This window comes from Dryobates pubescens, chromosome 3 (assembly GCF_014839835.1).
Source record: "Dryobates pubescens isolate bDryPub1 chromosome 3, bDryPub1.pri, whole genome shotgun sequence".
NCBI lineage: Eukaryota > Metazoa > Chordata > Aves > Piciformes > Picidae > Dryobates > Dryobates pubescens.
Window position 1 is genome coordinate 37545700 of NC_071614.1, and position 23781 is coordinate 37569480.

Here is a 23781-nt window from a genome sequence, read left to right on the forward strand (position 1 = left end):
ACAAGTTTTAACAAACAAACAAGAAGTTCTCCAAGAGTGAATTTTCTGCCTGGATACCAGCAGAAAACACCAGGATGATGAAGGGACTGGAGCATATGCCCTGTGAGGAGAGGCTGAGAGCCCTGGGGCTATTTGGCCTGGAGAAGAGAAAACTGGGGGGGATTTAATAAATGTTTATAAATATCTGAGGGCTGGGTGTCAAGAAGGAGGGGACAGCCTCTGCCCAATTGCACCCTGTGATAGGACAAGGGGCAATGAATATAAACTACAGCACAGGAGGTTCCACATGCAACCCTCTCTTCCCTCATGTGACCATCCCATTCAGAAAAAAAATGAGACAGTTTATCTCTCCTGAGTCTCTGATGCACTGCTGGTCCTATTTTTCTGGTTTAAGAGCTTGTGCACATGTTTTTCTTGGTAATAAATCATATCAAGAGAAGTGTGGCTAGCAAGTCGAGGGAGGTGATTCTCCCCCTCTACTCCACTCTGGTGAGACCCTACCTGGAGTACTGCATACAGTTACAAAGCCCCTATTACAAGAAGGATCTGGAGGTGCTGAAACATGTCCAGAGAAGGACCACGAGGATGATCAGAGACAGACTGAGAGAGTTAGGGCTCTTCAGTCTGGAGAAGAGAAGGCTCTGAGGAGAGCTTATTGTGGCCTTCCAGTATCTGAAAGAGGCCTACAAGAAAGTGGGGGAGGGACTTCTTAGGATATCAGGTAGTGATAGGACTGGGGGGAATGGAGCACAACTAGAAATGGGTAGATTCAGAGTGGATGTTAGGAAAAAATTCTTCACCATGAGGGTAATGAGGCACTGGAACAGTTTGCCCAGGGAGGTGTTGGAAGACTCATCCCTGAAGGTTTTTAAGGCCAGGCTGGATGTGGCTCTGAGCAACCTGATCTAGCATGAGATGTCCCTGCCCATGGCAGGGGGGTTGTAGCTAGATGATCCTTGAGGTCCCTTCCAACCCTAACAATTCTGTGAATTTACATTCACTGGTTACTACAGTGGGCATTCCTGTAGTCATATGACATGAGTGGCAAATTTATTTGAACAAAGCCTGAAGGAACAAGCCTTTAATGCTTTTCAATGATTTTTCCTCAAAGACTGCTAACACTCCATCTGACAATAAATAAACTGACTTTCAGACACATCCAATTGTGGAGCTGAAGTTATTTCATGTTGACATTTAATACGAAAAGTTGCCTTTTCACTGTTTAACCACACACCAAAAATCTTGCTTTAAATAGGTACACTACAAATAAGATGCAATGTTATGCAAGAGCAGGGAGCTTCTGAGTTAGAATACATAGAATACACAGAATAAACCAGGTTGGAAGAGACCTTCAAGATCATCGCGTCCAACCCATCAACCAATCCAACACCACCCAAACATCTAACCCACGGCACCAAGCACCCCATCAAGTCTTCTCCTGAAAACCTCCAATGATGGTGACTCCACCACCTCCCCCGGCAGCCCATTCCAATGGGCAATCTGTATAGAACTTTTTCCTAACATCTAGCCTGAACCTCCCCTGGTGCAGCCTGAGACTGTGTCCTCTTGTCCTGGTACTGGCCACCTGGGAGAAGAGACCAACATCCGTCTGTCTACAACCTCCCTTCAGGTAGTTGTAGAGAGTAATAAGGTCACCCCTGAGTCTCCTCTTCTCCAGGCTAAGCAACCCCAGAAGTACTTGAGGAAAAAATTATAACAGCTCCTGGTGTAGGAAGCAAAATAAGCACAAACTAAAAAGTAAACACCACCCAATTATCATTCAGATAGACAAACTGTCTTGCTGGCATGCAAAGACTACAATACCAAGAACAAAGTCATCGGTCCCAGTTATTTGAGGATTAAATACTATGTCAAAAGACATTCAAGTCCAATCGCATAAAATAATTAATGATACATGAGGTAATGTGCATTTTTGTACACTCTTTTATAACACAGTCCATATTTGTTCTTTATTACTGGTATGGACCTGGATCATACAGTCACTCCTCTGCCCTACACAAGCTTCCAGATGGCCTGTTTTTCTATCTTATTTCATATTATGGCCTTTGAAAAAGTCAAAGTAAAAAGCCCTTTCTACAAGTAGTTCTTTCAAATGATCTCAGGCTCTTTCAAGAGTTAAAAAAAGTCCATAATTATTTTTGCACAGCAGCACTAAGCAAAGCCTAAAAGAGAGCTAGGCCAAGTGTTGTGATATGACCTGGGAAATCAGATTGTTCCTTGGATGTTTGCTATCATAGAAATAACCCAGGGCAGCCACATGTCCAAGTTGAATGTTAGGTGTCTGATGTTTGTAGAACTAATCCAGGCTTTTGTTATTCAAACTCATCCTATTTACAAATAACAGTTAAACAGGCCTTAACAATAGTCCCATGTGAACCTAATGGCCAGTCACATACTAGCAGTAACAAGCTTTGTAAGGTCAATGGCATAGTTAAATTGATGAGTGTGCAAAGAGCCCACATCCTAGATCCCATTTACATAAAATGTTCTGACCTTATGAACAAAAAGTACCTGGTGAAAAGCAGATAATCAGATGCTCAGATTCAGTTTCAGTGGTATAAACAGGCTCCACAGCCAATGAAAAGAAGGATAATTTCAGATTAATTTTTAGAGAATTAACGCTACTATAAGTGGTTCAGCAACATTTAATTCCCCATGTAAATGAAAGGCTAAGCAGGGTTCATGCCTTCAGCAAATGCATGTTGAGACTGTAAAGCACTCCAGCTATGCAGCTCAGCACCAACAAAGGTAACACGTTAGCTAATGAGTGTTGAGCCCTAAAATGGGGGCACAGAGAAAGGCAGCCTCACCACCCAGGTCTGTTCTGCTGGGAATAAATTGAAGTTAAAGGTCTCCTAATTAGCGAGCAGGAAAAAAAAGAAGGAAGAAAAATCCCACAAATGTGCATGTAAATTGCTCATAATTAATGATTCAATAAAAAAAAAAAAAGCCAAAAACTTCTACAAAAGTGAAAATTAATACAAAAGTCTCCATATTACAGGAACAGGCAATGAAGAAGAATTTGCTGCCTGTTGAATTCAATTGACTTAGTTATTCAGACCTCTAATTAGTCACTCCAGAAGAGCAACAAAAATGAAAATATATCAGTTTAGAATGGCATATAAAGATAATAATAGCGAAAGATATTCTGAATTCCATGAACATTAGCATTAGTTAAGATTCAAAGTCATTAGCCAAATATAATAAAAATCATGGGTTTTAATTTTAATTTTAGAAGTCTTTATTACCTATTTGGTTGCATTTGATTGAGTAACAGATGCTTTGGTAAAGGAAACTCCAAATGGGAGAATGATGAGGAAAGAGTTTGAACTGTGGATTTTGTGGCTATTTTTTGAGGAGGGAAGAATGACCTTTAAAGGATAAATATTTCAAATTACTTTTATGGCTCACAATTACAATAAAGAATCACCTAGCACTTTTAGAAATGTTCTGTAGATTTTTTGCTTATTTGTTTTAATGAAGCCTACTGCTGAATTTTTTTATTTTAAATATTTCTAAATAATAAAAGTTTTCATATGAAACATTGAATATTTAAAATATCAAAATATTTCCCCACATTTTCCTACCTCAATTTTTAATCAATACATTCTAACAAATTATTTCAGGTATATTTCCTCACCTTACAAGCAAGTAAAACTTCACATTCCTCTGTAACCTTCCAGTACAAAAACTTCAAGAAGTGAGGACCTAAGAAACAACAATATCTTCATGCACATGTTGTAGAATGAAGAGTATCAGACATTCAGTGAAAGAAAGAAACAAGATGACAATTAAAACATCCTTACACCAGAAAGATGAGAGGGAACTCCTGAACTTACCCATTCATTAGAAAGAAAATCCTGCAGTGAATTTTTACTATATTGACCCAGGTGTCTACAATACTGCTTTAGAAACCTGGGGCTCATCTCTCTTTGTTTGGGAAGTAAAGTAAAATTCCAAGATGTTAAACAGTGAACCAAGTTAGATTATTGAATATGTTTTATGCCAAATTGCCAGCTGAGCACAGGAAAGAAACAAAGTAGCTACAAACAAGTATACTAATCATGTATTTAATGCAAAGGGAACTGAAAATAAACAGATGGACCAAACATCTAATTAAATGTTCAAAGCAAATATCCCATGCCAGACATTATCTGTCTAAATTATATAACATTTTTAAATGTATTAAACATTATAAGCAGAACAAGAAATACTCTTTTTCCCCACTGAGTTTCCAGTCCTGCAAATAGAATCATCAAATCTTTTTGCTCAGAAAAGACCTTTAAGAGCAAGTCCAACCATTATCTGGCTCCACCAAGTCAGGTGCTAAACCATGTCCTTCAGCACAACATCTCTGTGTCTTTAAAACACCTCCAGGGATGACGGTGTATATATATCCTTAAGTAAAAATACAGGTATATATAGCATTTTTTAAGTTATTTTGATAACTCAGGCCAGTAATTTTTTATGTTTTAATGTTTACAGGACCAAGCCCCATAACTGCAATATCCAGTACTAGAAGGTAACAAAGTTCCCGTCTTTCAGTTTCAAGAACTGAAACATCTTATGAGTTTATTCTGTAAATGGTATAATTTCTTTCCTAAATCTATGTTAACAAATCCACCCCTCTAGAAAACAGAACTGTTACTTGTGTAGAGAATCTTACCTAAGCTATTTGGAAGAAATGTTTTTTATTATCATTATTGCCTTTATCCTACAAGTCACGTGTTTCCCAAGTACACACTACGAACTAAAGATTAAATTCAATTTTTTGGAGGATTTCACAGGGACAGAAGTCTGAATTAGGTGTCTAATAGTAATTCTTACTTTCAGCTGTAAACGATATTGAGAAGTATAAAACTATAGATAAACTGTGAAGCAAATATACATTTTATTCTTGGAATTTTACCTGGACAGAAATCAGAGGACAAGATTTTTAGCATTCCTTATGTGGCACTATGCTGTCTACTCTTCTGTCAGTTGTATGGCAGGGACAATTTATATGCTTAGAACTAAACATGATGAAAAGTTTTGTGGGATCAGAGCCTATTGTAGGCACAATTCTCATTAATAGTGATTGAAGATAATTTCTTGTAATGACTCCCACTATTTGTCTACTTAGTGAAAGTTTGCATCCTGGCCTGCAACAGAAACAGTGTGGCCAAGAACAGGGAGGTCATTATGTCCCTGTACTCAGCACTGGTTAGGCCACACCTTAAGTACTGTGTCCAGTTCAGGGACCTTCCATTTAAGAAGGATATTGAGACATTTGAACGTGTCCAGAGAAGGGCTATGAGGCTGGTGAGAGGTCTCAAGCACAAGCCCTATGGGGAGAGACTGAGGGAGCTGGGGTTGTATAGCCTGGAGTAGAGGAGGCTCAAGGGAGACCTTATTGCTCTCTAAAGCTACCTGCAAGGAGGTGGTAGGCAGGGGAGGGTTGGTCTCTTCTCCCAGGCAACCAGCACCAGAACAAGAGGACACAGTCCCAAGCTGTGCCAGGGGAAGTTTAGGCTCGAGGAGAGGAGAAAGTTCTTCACAGAAAGAGTCATTGGCCATTGGAATGGGCTGCCCAGGGAGGTGATGGAGTCACCGTCCCTGGAGATGTTCAAGAGGAGATTGGACTTGAAGCCATGGTTTAGTTAGTCATGAGGTGTTGGGTAATAGGTTGGACTTGATGATCTTTGAGGTCTTTTCCAACCTCATTGATTCTATGATTCTGTCACAATTTTTATGTACCATATGAAAATATTGAAAATTAAGATCCACCACATCTCCTCAAACTGCAGTACACTCATCTTCTAATGCAATCAGTGGAAGTTGGAAGCACTTATCATTCAGCAGAGATGCTCCATGAGCTGAAAATTTGGCCTCAAGACACCTTCACTGTCTTACCTTGCTTCCTGAGAAATTCCTTTCGCTGGAGCTCAGCCTCAGCCAATACTTCTTTGAATGCTAAATTTTAGAAAAGATAAATGGAAAATGGGTTATTCACAAAAACACTCATAGAAATTGAAGTTCATTTCTTCATCAGAATCAACGTTTCAGTGAACATACCATCACCAATGAGAACTAATGAAGACTGGTTCTTGGCCTTTCCATCTTGAATCTGTATCGTGTAGGTACCTTCATTGTCAATAGTAAATTGCTCCATCACCATTTCTATAATGCCATTTGAACGGTCACAGTGTATTTTATGTCTCTGAAATAAACAAATAACTTTAGCATAATGTAAACTATTTATGATTCTCTATTGAATTAATCACATTTTCTAACGACATTTTATGTTGTTTTCATTGTCAACCATGGAAACAAGACTGTGCTTGTATCTACTCTTATACAGCAAGATCCCAGTGAAGATAAAATCTCTGTGTATAAACCTGATATAAACCTTTGTGTGCAGCTGCATTTGGAATTCTTGGGCCATCATAATCCAGCTGTTTTGGACTTAAAAGTAATAGTTTATGGCACCATGCATGTTTGAAGAAGAGACTACACAGCCAGCTTCCAATTGAACAAGGAGTTTTGCTAAGCTGAAGCACTATTCCTAGCAGAGTTCAGAAATATCTGGGGGTATTACATTTGTAGACACAAATGTGGATCTTCAAATAAATACTTCACAGCAAATCAAAGTCGTCAGTATTAAATACCTCAGACATACACGGCAGCTCAGTACTTGGTCTTATTTTCTCACTAAAGAAAGGAGGATTCAGGGATAGTATAATGATTTGTTCATCTAATACTAGGTATTCTTTTCAAAGAACACTGAAATGCAAGACCATGACAACAGTAACTTGTGAAAAACCAAGGAAGCTCCTAGGAATTAAAAAAATCAAAGTCCAGGAAAAAAAAATATTAAAATTAGAGTTCTGTCAAAACATCTAGCTACTTTCTGCCTGCAGAATACCCTGAAATAAATAATAACTTGAATTAGTTATTCACTGTTTGTGTCCTTTTTGTTTGCTGCCTATTAAATATTGTCAAGGAAACAGAAAATTGCAAGCAAATATTGGACAATACTTGCAAAATGTATGTTTCAAGTTTGCAGTTGCTATTATAGATACAACCACTTTATATTAAGTAACATCCTCTTTCATTCAGTGAGTAACAACCACAAGGACAGTACATCCCACTAAAAGTGCTGTTGGAATCTCAATTAACAAATTCCTAAAGCAAAGTATTTACAATCTACAGAATTTGCTTGGGTGAATATTTTTTGGTAAACAGTTTGGGCAGGGATATTGCATAATATTCTGTTCATGATGGGAAAGCAAAGTAAATGTCACCACCTAGAACAAGTCCTATGAAGTAAATTATTATAGACCTTGTTACTGTTAAAAGGAGACAAAGAATGTTTGGATTAATTTTTTTTTATTGGACTTCAGAGATAGGAAAAGGTGCCTAAATCCACAGGTAGGTAATCTTGGAACAGGGGAAGAGAAATGGAAGGGGGGGTAGGGTGGGACGTTGGAGTAAAAAACCCACTCGTACTCTATGGAACTACTTCCTTAAGTGGAAGAACCATTAAGTACAAGTCCAAAGTTAGTAGGATTGACACTACTGATAAATCTGTTTCATCTTTAAGGGGACATCTCCCAGCCATCCTCAAGAACAGATTCACTGTTGGCCAAGCCAGGCATAGCACAGACATAATCAAGATGTTAAACATTCATTACTGCTGCTTCCAAATATACAAGTAGCACTAGTTTAAATCTTAATGGGGTAACTGAAGAATTAAAACAGAGAAAAGATAATGGAATTAACAAAGAACTAGCCAACAGAATGATTAAGATAACAATTTATTAAATGAATTAGAAGGAAGAGACTGAGTTATAGCATTTATATAAAATAACAGAGGAAAATGCTCATATAATATGCAGGTACACTTTCCCATATATAGTCCAAAGAAAGATTCCATGTCAAAGAATAAGATTTAATTAATAGCAAAATAATGTAGAAAAATCACTTGTGCGAGAGTTCATCTGTAAGATCTGAGGAGATGGGCCAGCAAGGTTAAAAAGTTTCAGATTTCACCAACCCATCAAAAAGTGCAAATGCAAATTCTCAGTCTCTTGCCCACAGAAGTCAAGGACAACACTTGCATTCATTTCATGAGTTCTCAGGGAGAATGTTAAATTGAGATTTGAGAAGAGAAAGATGTATGTTTTAATATGATTCTTTACCACACTTGAAGTTTTTTATTATTACTGCTTGCTTTTGAATAAAGAAAAAAAATTATTAAAATATTAAAGTGACAGCTGATTAAATGGGGCCCAGATCATTCTATTTGCAGATTATTTTCAAATCTTACAAAAATTGTTCCTCATTAGGACCTAGAAGAAAAAAAATTATCACTTCAGCCAATGTCAAGATTCAGACTACAATTCACCAGCGTAATGGTCTATTGAACATGTTCAGTGACTGTAACCCAGTCTCTAGGCAGGCTTTAGGGTGTAATTAGGCTTCTAACTATTGCCATTATGCAGCAAGATGAAGTTCAATGATTTTATGAGCACCATAAATACTAGGCTTTTATGTAACTTTCCACAAAAATATCATCAGTCTCCAAACGTAAATGTCACCTGTGGGTTACTAATTAAAAAGGTGAAATAGCGCAGCTCCACTTCAATATTCTCTCTGATGACAACACTTGCAAAACATATGCAAACTAAAAATAGCTTGTTCTGTTCCACTAAAGTTGCCAAGACATAATATTTTCATCTCAATACATCATAGTCAGTAATATTCAGGTTTTCAGTGCTGTGTTTTATTGTTTCTTAAAGTAAGAAAATCAGGTGAGTATTTTACTCAGAAACACTTCTACTTCTCGATATTGTAGTTAAAGTAAATGCTCTTTGCTGTTCTATAACATAAAAATGCTGATAAGCTTCTCTGGCTAAAACCAGGCTTTGTATCCTTATGACTAAACCAAACCTTTCAAACAATTGCATTGAAGTTAGATTCCTCACAGGGGAAAAATATTTCCAGTCCTATACTTTATGAACCTGACTCCAGCCCTGCAAAGGCTGTCCTTTGCTTTCTTCCCAACCCAATGTGACCACTTTTTGTGTAACTTTTTGTGAAAGGTTGCCTCAGAACTATTGAAATGCAGCAGATGGTGGCCTGCCCTTTTACCTCTGTGTAGCCCTTCAATGCCTATTTAATGTCTTGGCCAAAACTTAAAAATAATTTTTTTTTAAAAAGTTATATCCTCTAAATGTCTTACATCTATGCCCATTGTTTGACCAGCAAGTGCCTGCCAGAATATAATGTAAAACTAGCAGGAGTAGCCTCAGAGAGTCTCTGGGAACACCATGTCCTGTTGTTTTGGGATCCAAAACTGTACTTGTGCAGCGTTTCTCTCTTGAACTATTTCCTAAAATATTTGTGCGTCACTTTTGATCAGTTGTGTTTAATACTGGCCCATGCCTAACTTCTCAGGTTTTGCTGTTGGCCATCTAGCTACACAAAACAAATACAAACTTCTGAGGGTTATACTTGGCTCTCTTTTTTTTTTTTGTATGAATAGGCTCACTCTGCAACAGGAAATTTATGCTGCAAAAAAAGATAGAGGTTAAAGACTGACAATTCTCTCAGGTGTTTTCAGACCTTAATAACATGATTCTAAGCAACTTTAAAAACTGAATAACTATTAATGCATAAATTTTCATTAAACAAAATCACATAGGCATATAATACTCCATATGCACTTACATCGCTGTTTTCCACTTCTCTATCATTAATAACGAATCTGAAGGTAGACTCTGGTGATAAACTTTCAGCCTGAATCCAGAAACGAACTTCCCCTTTTTCAAGAACCTCATAAGCTAATTCTGATTTCAGAGGTATTGCTGCAGAAAGAAAAACAATCAGAAGTAAATAATGCATTAATCAAGTAAAACATTACTACCTCCCTGTTATTTGTACAATGCTGGATATAGAATACATTTTATGAAGAGAAAAGACATCCAATGTCATCTTTGACTGAGTTTTACATTAATTTCTGTAAGGGAGAAAATAATTTCCATCTTTTACTTTACATATTAAGGAACTGGCTAATAGTAACCTATTATAAAAGTTAAACTTGAGAAGAGTTATAGGCAGTGATATTTTATTGAATGCAAACTAAGATTCCTCTAAATGAATGAAAAGTTAAGGAAGAGAGTTAGAATGCTATAGAATAGAATGATATAGAATAAACCGGGTTGGAAGAGACCTTCAAGATCATCGTGTCCAACCTCTCAATCAATCCAACCCACCTAAACAACTAATCCATGGCACCAAGCACCCCATCAAGTCTCTTCCTGAAAACCTCCAATGACTGCGACTCCACCACCTCCCCAGGCAGCCCATTCCAATCGGCAATCACTCTCTCTGTATAGAACTTCTTCCTCACATCCAACCTAAACCTCCCCTGGTGCATCCTAAGACTGTGTCCTCTTGTTCTGGTACTGGCTGCCTGGGAGAAGAGACCATCATCCGTCTGTCTACAGCCTCCCTTCAGGTAGTTGTAGAGAGTGATAAGGTCACCCCTGAGTCTCCTTCTCTCCAGGCTAAGAAACCCCAGCTCCCTCAGTCTCTCCTCATAGGGCTTGTGCTCCAAGCCCCTCACCAACTTCGTTGCCCTTCTCTGGACACCTTCCAGCAAGTCAAGATCCTTCCTAAACTGAGGGGCCCAGAACTGGACACAATACTCGGGGTGTGGCCTAACCAGTGCAGGGCAGAATGACCTCCCTGCTCCTGCTGACCACATTGTTCTTGATGAATGCCAGGATGCCACTGGCCCTCTTGGCCAGCTGGATGTGGCACCATTCACCAACACTCTCTGGGCTCGGCCCTCCAGCCAGTTCCTAACCCATCGCAGTGTGCTCCATCCAAGCCACGGGCTGACAGCTTGGCCAGGAGTTTGCTATGGGGGACGGTGTCAAAGGCCTTGCTGAGGTCCAGGTAGACCACATCCATAGGCCTCCCCACATCCACCAGGCGGGTCACCTGATCATAGAAGGAGATCAGGTTGGTCAGGCAGGACCTGCCCTTCCTAAATCCATGCTGGCTGGGCCTGATCCCTTGGCCATCCTCTAAGTGCTGTGTGATTGCACTCAGGATGACCTGTTCCATAATCTTGCCTGGCACTGAGGTCAGGCTGACAGGCCTATAATTCCCTGGCTCATCCAACCGACCCTTCTTGTGGATGGGCATAACGCTGGCCAGCTTCCAGTCTTCTGGTACCTCTCCAGTGAGCCAGGACTGCTGGAAAATGATGGATAGTGGCTTGGCCAGCTCATCTGCCAGCTCTCTCAGCACCCTAGGATGGATCCCATCTGGTGCCATGGACTTGTGGGGATCCAGGCTGCTGAGGAGAGCTCCAATCACTTGCTCATGGAACATAGGGAAACTATGCAGCTCCCTGGCTCCTTCTGCCAGCTCTGTAAGCCAGCCGTCTGGAAGACCTTCTGTCCTTCTAGTAAAAATTGAGGCAAAGAAGGTGTTAAGTACCTCTGCCTTTTCCTCATCCCTTGATACAACATTTCCCTCCATGTCAACCAAGGAGTGGAGGTTGTCCTTGCCCTTTCTCTTGCTATTAATATATTTATAGAAGGACTTTTTGTTGTCCTTCACAGCAGAGGCCAGTTTAAGCTGCAATTGTGCTTTTGCCTCCCTAATTTTCTTCCTGCATGATTTGGCAACATTCTTAAACATTCCGTGGGTTGCCTCCCCTTTCTTCCAAAGATGATACAGCCTCTTTTTTTCCATTAGTTCTATTAGAAGTTCATTAGCCATCCAGCCTGGCCATCTGCCCCGGCGGCTCATCTTCCGGCACATTGGCACAGCCTGTCCCTGCGCCTTCAACACTTCTTCCTTGAAGCAGGTCCAGCTCTCCTGGACCCCTTTATTTTTAAGGGCTTTATCCCAAGGAACCCTATGAATTAATTCCTTGAGTAACCTGAAGTCCGCCCTCCGGAAGTCCAGAGTGGAGGTCTTCTTGTTACCCCTCTTAGCTTGACCAAATACCAAAAATTCAATTATCTCGTGGTCGCTGGCCCCTAAACAGCGTCCGACCACCACATCATCCACCAGCCCTTCCCTGTTGGTGAAGAGGAGGTCAAGCATAGCCTTGCCCCTAGTAGACTCTCATAGCACCTGGGATATGAAGCTGTCCTCCATGCACTCTAAGAACCTCCTAGACTGTCTCCTCTGAGTTGTTCTATGAAAAAATGAAGTTGCCTTTTTCTCAGAAAGAATCTTTTTGAAACTCCAGTCATTAGTATGAAATTATATTCCTTCTAGAAACATCAAATAGATTCAGATCTTCAACTTACTTGGATTCTTTATTTCGTGGCTTAATGTCATCAAACGCTCAAGCTCTGAAATTAAAAAAACATATTAATGTTTTATTCTGAAAAAAAATACAGTCAGAAAATACATCAAAGGTACACATCAGCATCAGCAGATAATCTCAAGTCCTGCATGAAATACCCATCTCTCTTCAGAAAATGACTGAAAATTAAGATTTAAGAAACTTAAGAATATAAACAAGAAACAAAAACTATTTTAGACTATGATCTGAATGAAAGATGGGAGAAAATATTTTCTAAGTAGAGCATGATCTAATGACTTCCTTTCTGACCTTGCTTTACTCTGGCAGAAAACAAGATGGAGCACAGATTAGTCCAAGAATGGTACAGAAAGATCTGTTTAGTGCACTAAATCCTCATGAAGGATGCAAAAGATTCTAGAAATCACTTTGTTGGATTTTCATGCTGACTCTATTTATCACCTTCATTGCTAATAAAGATTTGGAAGATTAACATTATCTGTAAATTTGGAGTTGGCAGTAATGTAAAGACCAGAGGAAATTAGCAGTGATTTATGACATGGTTGAGGATTTAGTACAATTATTGGGGAATTTATAGCATTTGAGGAATTAAATGGGCAGTGGAATTATGTTTTTTTATTGCTCAAATACAAAATCTAATTCTTGTGCAGGGATTCCTTACAAACAAAAGTGTAATTTTGAGTGAGAGATATGACCCGGGAAAGTATAGTCTAAGTGTGGGATGGGAAACAAGTTCAATGCTGTTCTAAAACAAACAAACAAACAAAAACCTTCAAAGGCAGGGCTGCTGGTGACAAGACCTACAGATGGGTTCTTGAATGATGCTTTCAACTAAGCCAAAGAGAAGTTCTCACAACCAAATACATATCTGTCTTTTCCTACAGTATTTATTGGTAAAGTAAAAAGATTATCTTCCCTGAAAAGTTTATCTTCCCTAGAAGAAAATAAAACAATGTTAATGACTAAGATTCCACATAAACAAGCCATGTCCCAGAGAACTGCATTTTTCAGTGACTGCACATGGATTTATTTTCAACTCCTACTTTGTGGTTCACACTGTAATGAAAGTTCTGCCTGCTATCAGACTTACACTCAGACTCATGTTCTCTCCTTAAATGACTTAGGAGCTAAGTAGACAGACTTCTATATTTAAGGAAATGGGTGTAGGAATCACAGTCTGTGGACTGAGAATGAACCAATGTAATTTTTGTGCTCTAAAAATAGCAAAGTCCTCTCTTTTGCCTTTTACCTTAGCACCTCTCAATGGTAAACCAAAGCTAGTGAAGCAATTTCATTGCAAGTCCAATGAAACAAAATAGCTACAATGAAATAAAGCAATATTAGTATAAATTTAAACCAAATAATAATTTAATCCAATGTATTCAGATCTTGTTAAAGCAACATCCTTATATTCTTAGTGCAGTTGAAGTGATGAAATGAAGAAAAACATGAGATGGTAAGGACCTTACCTTCATCATCCATAACAAAGCTGGATGAAACACCATCTGTGTCAGTAACTGAGATAGAATATGTTCCCAAATCTGATTTATCAGGATTTTTGAAGTACAGCTTAGAACTGTGATCAAGAATAAAGAGATACATAATTAGCAAAGTTTCTCATGTATTAAGAATTTTAACATGACAAATATCTAATAATTTTATAGACTTGGCATGACTTACTGATCTCCTTCTGTTTCAATCTTAAATTTATCAGAATTCTCTATCTCCTCATATGATTTACCCCATATAAAATGAGATGCATCTGTAGCTTCTTTGCAGTCGAAAGCCAGGTAAATATTACCTTCATCATCCACACCTGAAAAGATTTCTTTTGTTCCTGCAAAATAGGGAACAACTCAGATGTCAAGGCTGCATTTCCCTTTGAAGCTGCAACTTAGAAATTACTAAAGCTTGTGACAATTTTGTCCACCCTAACTAAGAGATACAAATCTTCCTTGGAAATCTTGAAGCCTGTTTATGCCATATGCTGTTTTAGCATCACATGCTGGCAAGATTCTTACTTTACACCAAAAAAAAAGGAATACTAAAAAAGTATGCATTAATTTTCTTATCACTCAAACCTTTAAGAAATGTGTTTTCATATTTATTTTCAGTCACAGGAAGTAGCATCTTTGTTTATGAGAACAAAATTTAAATTATCAAATATTTACTGCAGCATATAGAGCAAAAAGTCTTGACACTGCCTGTGCATCCACAATTTTTTTTTTCTTTAAGATTTAAAGCTAAGAGCTTCTTAACTCTTGAAATGTTTAACTGTGTTATATTATCAAATCGGATTGATTAAAATCACTCCTAAGTATTTCAATATTTTAGAAGCAGAGATAAAATAGTTACTACCTGGCCGTGCCTCTACAAGCACTGGTTCAGATATCTCAGATGACTTGCCTATCCCAGCATCATTCACTGCACGAACTTTGAAAACATAGGTATGACCTTCATGTAAATCAGTGACCTTGAACAAGACAAAAAGCAAAGCCAATTTAAAAAGCAATCTAAGCTCTTTTATGTATGATGTTAGCAGAAGCCTAAGTTCAAATACACATCTTTGTTATACTTCATGAGACCTGTTTAGAACTCAGTTTTGAGTTAACATGAAGTTATTAAACTGTTACCTTAAAATAGCGCTTTGAAGTAGGTTTTTCATTAGCTGTGATCCAGTCTTCTGAATCTACTTCCTTATAGTCCACTAAATACCCAGTAATAGGACTTTTGCCTTCATACACAGGAGCTTTCCACAGAAGAACCAGTGACGTGCTTCTGATTTCACAAGTGTTCAGATCATAGGCAGGACCTAAGAATATTTCAGTTATTGGAAGTTCACTTCAATATAATAAACTTTTGCAAACAGGTCCTGTAGGGGTCAAAATGCACCCCTTAAACTTTGTCTTGACTGTTTGTATTTATAAAATTCATCCTTTCCAATAAACTTAGCATATGTGGTGTTTAGGTCTTTTTCCCCTCATTGCTGTATACAGCAATAATTGATTTATGCAGTGAGTGGCATTAGTATTCTGAAGCATAAATTCTTAACTAGATCTCACCATTTTAAGGGAACATTATTCAGGTGAAAAATCCATTTAGGTAAATAATTTCAAACATCAAAATAGATTTCATGTCTATTTTTTAATTAATCAGCCACACATCAAAGTTTCTCTGCTGAGCCTGACTCAGGTTCATACTTTAGCACCAGGAGTTGGGGGTTTTTTTTGTGGATTTAAATGAACCATGATCCTCCAGACTAATCCAAAACCCACCGGCAGAAATGGACTTTGGATCAGGCTTCTGAATATTTTTTCATTGTGAGGTGGATAACAATAGCCAAGAAGAACTTCTTAAGAGGAAATCTATCAAGAGAACTATTTACAACAAGACATCCTAATGCTCTGAATAAGTGAGACTTCACACCTTTGCTGATATCAGGTTATGTTCTCCCTTCCACACTTTGCTTCTCCTTCACTTAACTGTTCCAGTGCCATTAATTTTAATTTGTAGCATTTATTTTTTATTTTACTCTTGATATTTATTTATACCAGTAAATAATAAAGATGTATCACATCATGTGATAGTTTCAGGCTGTGCCTTTAAGAAAGATAGCTGCAAATTCTCTAGCTGCACAGGTGAATGTAAAAAGGAAAACAAAAGATTGTTCTAAATTAATTTCATTGGTCAGATGTGAGATGTACCATAGCAATATCTCAGATTCTTTTCTCATTCCATCTTTCTGCTGGCATGCTGGCTGCTTTGCTGAAGGACTCTTATCAGCAAAACTAGAGATAAGCGTTACTAAATTCTTAACGATGCTTTTGAACTAACTGAAATTTCCCTAACATCTCTCCTTTTCACCTCTCTTCAAATTAACCAGAGGGAAAAGGGAGGGAGAGGTTGGGGGTGAGCGGGGCAGAATCCTCCTGCCCAAGGAGAATTTCTGTGCTGTTTTCTTTTCGTAAAAACCTGTATAATATTGTAAACACTGTATATTTTGTACATATTCATTGCGTACCATTATTGCTTGTAAAATACAGCTCCTTCTTTTGCTTTCCAGACTGAGTTCAGCCCAGCTTTTGTTGATGTAGGTGGGTTAAACTATCACACATCAGTTTCCTACTACGGTGCACACACACATGGCAGAAAACTGGCGTTCATCTGAGTTCTGTAGTTGGAAGCTTGCTCTAAATTTAGAGTAAGGAAATCTAAAAGTATTTCAAATTTAGGGATTTTTCCCCGTGTTGTCAGTTTAGCCCAATTCAAGATAATACTTTTCCCTTCAACATGTCTCACTATTTAAAATAGAGCAGAAAAACTTGACAAATAAGCCTGATTGTCATTCCAGTTGACATGAGGTTACCCTATGATGAACGAACATGAAATTTGTAAAAGATAATATTCAGCAAATATATAGGAAAAAAATACAGTACAAAAATATTTCTCCATAGTGGATAAGCACATTTAAGAAAAGCAACGTAAGTACCTATTACAGACCTTATGAGGACAAACACTACATGGGAAGACTGTAATTGTCAAGGAACTTAAGGCTTTCTCTCAGCAGTCTTTAAAAATCACAACTTAAATATCTGTATATCCACAGATAATTAAAATTCCACTGGCAGATTCACCTGCTAGAAACCTACGTGGTAGAAGAAAATGTGTAATGAAATACGTTCTGTTCTGAGACCATAGGCTTCATATTTTTAAAGTCATGTAAAATAATTCATTACCTATCATTTCTAACTCAGAGGCTTACATAGGTATATTAGACTAGAGTTCTGCAGAAGGATGAAATAATTATGGGCTCTGGGCAAGAAATCCATCATTCATACTGGAAATCCTGCAAAGGGTTTTGGCCTTTCTAAGGAAATCTCCTTTCCATATCAGAAGGTGAAAGAATATTTCATTGACACTTGGAGTATATTACAGTCACATTACATTAATCTTCAGTATCTTTAGAAAGTCAGGGAAAAGGGTCAACCCCTTTCCCCAGCCTTAAATATAAATTATTTCTTTTCATTATTGCTAAGCCATACTTTAAAAACATTCTCAAAAATACTTGTGAAATATTTTAACAGATTTGGTGTGAGGGGCTTGCTTGTGATGTCTTTTGCTGAGCAGGAAGAATGTGATTCTCTCTCCAGCTAGTTTCACAATGAGAACAATATAACCAGCCAAGGAGTAGAAAGGATGGATTGCTCATTATGAAAATGGAAAAGTCACTCTCTTCATTTCCTTAAAGTGCCTCTTATTTCATTTCTTTATGTATAATTTAAAATCTAGGATAATATTTGCTTGTTTACACACTCGGCAATTTTAGTGATGGTTTAAGAACACTGTACTAATCACAGGAAATAATTGTTCCAGTCATGATACATTTATATGAAATATTACAGGACCATAATAAGAAAACGTTATTGACACAAATGAAGTTAAGGTCAGGAGATTAAACATTTTGTTACTGACAGAGTTGCCATGTCATTAATTCCAGAAAGTGAGATACATGAACTCAGAAGAATTTAGCTAGAAAATATGGAGAACAACTCTCTGACAAGCTGTTTTACAGAAACAAATTAGAGTATGAAAAAGCAGTGAATCCGGAACTTAGTATAACCATGTCATGCTTTATTAAAAAGACAAATAGAAGGGTATTTGTAAGCAGGCAAATACTTGTAGAAGTGGAATTACCATTTCTTTGCCCAACACTGAAAAAAAGGTTATTTCAAATAATGTCTCCAGTTTGTGTGCTACAAGACAGGAAGAAAACTGGTTTATTAGAAAAACTTTAAAAATGTAATCATAAGAAGATTAGGAACAGACACTCTTCAAATAACTTGAACTTTTTTTGTAGGTAAAAGTCTGTCAGTTAAAGAATTATTGCCCACTGCACATGGGCAGCAGTTGAATGAGATAATAATTGAGAGTCTTTCTTAGTAAATAATTCCCTGATCCTGCTGAGTTGTTTATTGTTCCAGGCAAGAAATGATTTTTATGTATAACATAAAAAAAGAAAACTGAATTTTTCCTGCTGCCTTATGCTAATCCTGCCTTTCGAAATCACTAAAAAACAGATTTAGGATTTGGACTTCTTTTCTTTCTTTACTGAGAAAATAAGATGAACATTTAGGCATGAAACAGATGTGAGTAGGTGTAAGACAGTTCCTGATGACACAAAAGGAAAAAAAGATTAAAATGGATCCTTAATTGCATACCAAAGCTCAATGTCATAAATAGAATTTGATTTAACAAGATGGTAGTATTTTAAAGTATTCTGGGAAAAGTAAGGTAGAAATGTATTAAGGTAGCATGTGTTTGATCTCTAGTACTCTAAGGCAAATTGGTACCAGACATCAGAAATGATGTTACCTACAGGAGGGCTGGGGAAGGGCTGTTTAGAAGGGCTTGTAGAGATAGGACGAAGGACAATGGTCTTAACCTGGAGTGGGGCAGATTTAAGTTAAATGTAAGGAGGATGTTCTTTACAATGAGAGTGGTAAAATACTGGAACAGGCTGCTTAGGGACATGGTTGAGACTCCATCCCTGGAGACATTCAACATCACACTTGATGTGGCCCTAGGCAGCCTGATCTGCTTGGAAGTGCCCCTGCTCACTGCATCAGGTTGCACTAGAGGACCTTTGAGGGTCCCTTCCAACCTGATGCACTCTATGATTTTGTAAATAGCTTTGACAGAACTGTTGCTTGGTATGAGCAATTTTGTGAAATAACCAGAAAGCACCTTCAAAAACCCTTCCATATCTTATTTATGGAGCTCAACCATTACTAAGGTGAATCAACTCCCTTGATGTCAAACATTTAGACACAAGTTTATATACTCACATGAGGTAGTCTAAAGTTTCATTTTCTTTTGTTGAAGGTCCTGAATTTACAGTACATCTTATTTAACATTTTCTTCAAAGTTAGCGTTGCAATGAACAGTCTTCAACTATATCTACACCACTAAACTACAGATAATCCAAACTGAGCAGCAGTGCAGAGTCACTCCTGCTCTATGTTTGTTAACACATTTGTTCTAACACCTGGCTAATAATAATCTTTCAGGCAACACTGAGGTACAATCCAGGGAAAATGCACAAACAAGGGCATGCTGGTTAAGACTCAGAGACTCCAGCTATAAACTGTGAGCTACACTGCTGTGTGCATCTGCATCCAGAAACATATACATGCTTTGTCTTATTTACAACCACAATTTATAACCATAGATTTGGAGTCTGAAACTCCATGAATATTCTTAATAGACTGCAATTATGTTTTCAGAGATGCCTGTATATTGTACAGGTGGTGATTGTGAAGTGGAGCTTGTATAGCTAGGGGTGAAGAGCTGATAGAGATAAAAACATGGGCTAAAGGTTGAATAGTTTCTGCTCTAAGCTGTCATGGGCAATGAAATAAGGAGATACACAGTAAGCTAAGTAAAGGTCATCCACTTCCCAGGACATTCAATGTCATCAATGGGGACATGGAGGTAGCTTTTAACAGATCTTGGAAGCAATGGCAATCTCAGTAAGTAATATGGCAGAAATTAACCAAAATACATCCAGCAGAGTTTGGCTCAATAATTACATTGATTGTGTTTTAAGAAGGTTATATTGAATTGAAATTAATGAGAAACTAATAGACTTACCAGGTTCTGGCATAGTCCAGGCTTTACACCTAAAATGCTCACTGGGATCTGAAGGTTGACCTATTCCAACCAGATTTGCAGCGGCAACTTTGAATTCATATAAGGCATCTTCTGTCAAATCCGCTACCTTTTTTGAGAAAACAATTCACAATGTATATGCTTTTAGTAAATTAAATACTTAAAAATAAGTATTGGTTGATTAATTATTAGGTCTTAGTGCTGTGACAGAGTAAGGACTTTACTTTTAAACCAAGAACACTGCAAAGATCTACATTGCTCTGCTGTGTTACAGCCACATCACCCTACAACTAATAGTGCTTAATATATTGGCACAAGAGGTTGCAAAAGGTTGATTAAAGGTCTAGGGAACCCATTCAATGAATGGCCTCTAGCAGATACTTATGAGTGTTCCAACATGAAATACCTTCTTTCACTGCTTGCTATTCATAACCTATTCTCTTAGCAAGCATTCCAATGGTGGCTGGTCTAAAGAGGTCATAGCAAATTGAACAGGGAAGAAAAACAGCAGGAAAGTAAAGAAAAAGCCAGTCAAATTAGTTCTGCAGTGTGATGGTATGACGCTGGGAAAGATTCTCACAGTAATTGTTTCTAGCTTGTATGTGTCCTCCTCTTAATGTTACCTACCATTAAAAAGTGAGGGAGTAAGGACCAGAAATGGGATGGCCAGAATCTATGCTATATCTCCAGAAGTGTCCATAATAAATTAACCCTGACTTATCTAACAAATTCTTTACCACATCACCTTTTAGATTTTGAGGGCAAGGTAGACAAGAGCAAGGGGTAATGCTTTTAAAATAAAAGAAGGTAGATTTAAACTAAATAAGAGGGTAGATTTAAACTAAATAAAAGGAAGAAATTGTTTACAGTGAGGGAAATCTAACACTGAAACAGGTTGCCCATAGAAATAGCAGAAGCCCTATCCCTGGAAACATTCAAAGTCAAGGTTGGATGGGGCTCTGAGCAACCTGATCTAGTTAAAGATGTCTCGCTCACTGTGCCTTCCAATCCACAGCACTTTATGATTCCATACTACAATGCATGAGATTCTTGACATACTGAGCACCTCATGATGGTAGGCTTATTCCATCATTTCTCTTCCAGACCAGCTAAATACAATAAATACAATACATAAGCTTTCTGCACCTCAACTCACCTAAGCTCCCAAAAGTTATACTTAATCATATGTCTCAAGAGCAAGAGGCAGCTGAATGTAGAACTTCTCATGGAAATACTAAAGTGTTTTAGATTTTCATGACTAAATGAGCTATATTTGATGGGGAAATGTCAGATAAAAACATATTTGGGTATGATTTTTTTAATGGTAAGAAACATATGATGGGATGTTTTCAAACATATGATAGGGTAGCAGCAAATGTAACACTATATCAAACAAGGTAAGCTAGGAAAAGTCAGGCACTAATACAATTTAGACTGAATTTCCTGAAGAAAGACGTAAAGTATGATTCACAAGAGAGAATAATAGTTCAGCTTGCAAAATGTTTTAGAAATCCTAGGTAGTTAAGAGAAAGAATGTTTGTGGGATTCCAATAGAATTATTTCACAAGAGAGAGTTAAACCTTTCATGATTTCCCAGAGCCATACTGTATATCTCACTGCCTTCTCTGTTTGCAATATGTCATAAAATATTCTGCAGTGCTAAAAACTGTCTTGCTTTTATTTTCCATCAGTATTTCAGATTTCTGTCATTCAGATTAATGTATGAAGATGCACCTTCAGGCCCAAATATAGTTACTGTCAGGGCTGAGGCTTAAATATCCATTCACTTTGAATGGCTTCCCCTTCATTTACATAACTCATTTGTTTACAAATGCAGTTAAAGAAGAAAATATCTAGAAAACATTGCTTAGCATTGGCCTTTCATGCCTATCCTACCCTCCCTTTTTTATTTCTCAACATCCCTGCTCCATCTGCTCTGTCAGAGATGCCAGCTATAAACTCACAAGATTAGTATTGCTGGCTGCTTCAGTGCACAAAACATTCCTCCTGAGCTCTGCTCCAGCATTATTTTCTACTCTGGTGTCAAATATCTGCTAAACATTTACTTCTGCCCAGAGTTTCTAACAAAGTTGCTGACTTGCAGAAATAATTTTAAGAAGTGTTTGGGAATAAAATCTGATTAATTTATTTTAGCAAGCATCAGACTGATTAATTACTTGCTATTTCCTATCTTCCCAACCTTTCCTCATGAAAGTTCACATCAAATATTTTCTTTTTCAAGAAACTATGAATACAGTGTAAGCACAGCCAGAAGCAATTTATCTAAAAACTAAAACCATCACTCTGGTTTGCTGGAAAGGAGGTGATAGGGCATAATGCTAGGTTTATTAATATACTTCACTTTCCAGTTAAAGGCAGATTTTGAGAGTGAGAATAGGGAGATTTACATTTATTCTCAGCCTGACTCCATTTAATTTATGAGTCTTTAGTTCTACAGACAGCATGGTCATTTGTCCTGCTTCAATCTTTTCTCTGCGTGCTATTAAAATTATTGTACTAAGTCTTTAAGTATTTCTCTGCAGGGAAGTAGACCTCTGCCAAAACCAAAGAAACGGTACAAATCAACTTGAGAAAAACAAGGATTAAAATGTACCAACCGTATAAATTGTCTGGGTAATAAGAGAAGAATTGACTTCATGCCAGTTTTGATGGTTAGCTTCCCGTTTATCCATATAATAACCAAGGATTGGTGAACCTCCACTGTACCTTGGTGCTTTCCACCCAAGGGTCATGGAATGACCATCACAGTTCAAAAGGGTGATACCATGAGGATATGATGGACAAGCTATAAGGAGAGAAGCATTCTGACAGTTAGGACAGAGTCTAAACCACTGCAGCACAGAAATTGTTTATTGTTTTCTGTATTGCCCTTTTTTTTTTTTCCTGTAACATACTACTATCAGCTATGTATTGGTAACAAAGTAAAACTGCTAATCAACATTCATTTTGTTTCTATAAAATGTGAAGCTTCTGCAATGTCTGCCTAATGTGCTGTCCTCTCAGGGGATAGCAAGACGAACAGATGATCTTTGGTATGGAAATGGTAAAATACCCGCTTAATTTATGTTGATACAGAAAAGACATTTCCTTCATCAGTTTACTTGCATGAGTTTACCACCAGCAGAAGCAGAAACATCACCCAGGCATCTTCCTAGAGATAGAAAACAGTTTTCTGAACTTTTACACCCCTGCTACTAACAAGCACTGTTTACCATCTCTTGCCTGAAGATATTCCTCTCTTGACCCTGTTTGCGCTGCATACAGTATTGACTAAGTTCCTACCGATAAATATCTGATAGTTTCAGTTAAATTACCAATATAACTTGAGATAATATGATTTACCTCTTTTGGAAGAGAATATGTTAGCAGAGGCCCTGATCCTGTGGTTGTTGAACTGATTACCATGAAAACAGGTAGAAATCAGCAGATCTGGCCTTCTGTTCTTTTATTTCAAATGTGGTTATACTCAGAGGCCATAAAGCGTGGCCTTTTCAATTATTAACACTTCTCAGTAAGTAAGAATAACCACAGCAAACTACTATAAACGTCCTTAAAATAACACTTTCCGTGCTAATGTAAGTCCACCACAAACAGCCCCACTAAAATCCTGTTAAGGCTGCCAAAGTGGTCACAAGCCATCCACATCCCATTAACTGTGTGTATGATACATGTGCTCTGTGTTTGTGACATACTCCAGGCAGCCCTCATCTTCAAAATACAGTGACATTTATGATATA

The 23781-nt window shown here is 37.7% G+C and overlaps 1 protein-coding gene across 1 annotated transcript in view; it reads right to left on the reverse strand.

The window, feature by feature from the left end:
• The window catches only part of MYOM2 (myomesin 2), a 73308-nt gene that overhangs the window by 15253 nt on the left and 34274 nt on the right, over window positions 1-23781 (reverse strand). The window contains exons 17-27 of the mRNA XM_009910273.2: window positions 22642-22829; window positions 20006-20132; window positions 14989-15167; window positions 14714-14828; window positions 14036-14192; window positions 13825-13931; window positions 12339-12383; window positions 9733-9869; window positions 6076-6220; window positions 5914-5973; window positions 3662-3729 (exon numbers count right to left, since the gene is read on the reverse strand). Of these exons, the coding sequence (XP_009908575.1) occupies window positions 3662-3729; window positions 5914-5973; window positions 6076-6220; window positions 9733-9869; window positions 12339-12383; window positions 13825-13931; window positions 14036-14192; window positions 14714-14828; window positions 14989-15167; window positions 20006-20132; window positions 22642-22829 (1328 nt within the window). The remainder of the gene's footprint in view (window positions 1-3661; window positions 3730-5913; window positions 5974-6075; window positions 6221-9732; window positions 9870-12338; window positions 12384-13824; window positions 13932-14035; window positions 14193-14713; window positions 14829-14988; window positions 15168-20005; window positions 20133-22641; window positions 22830-23781) is intronic.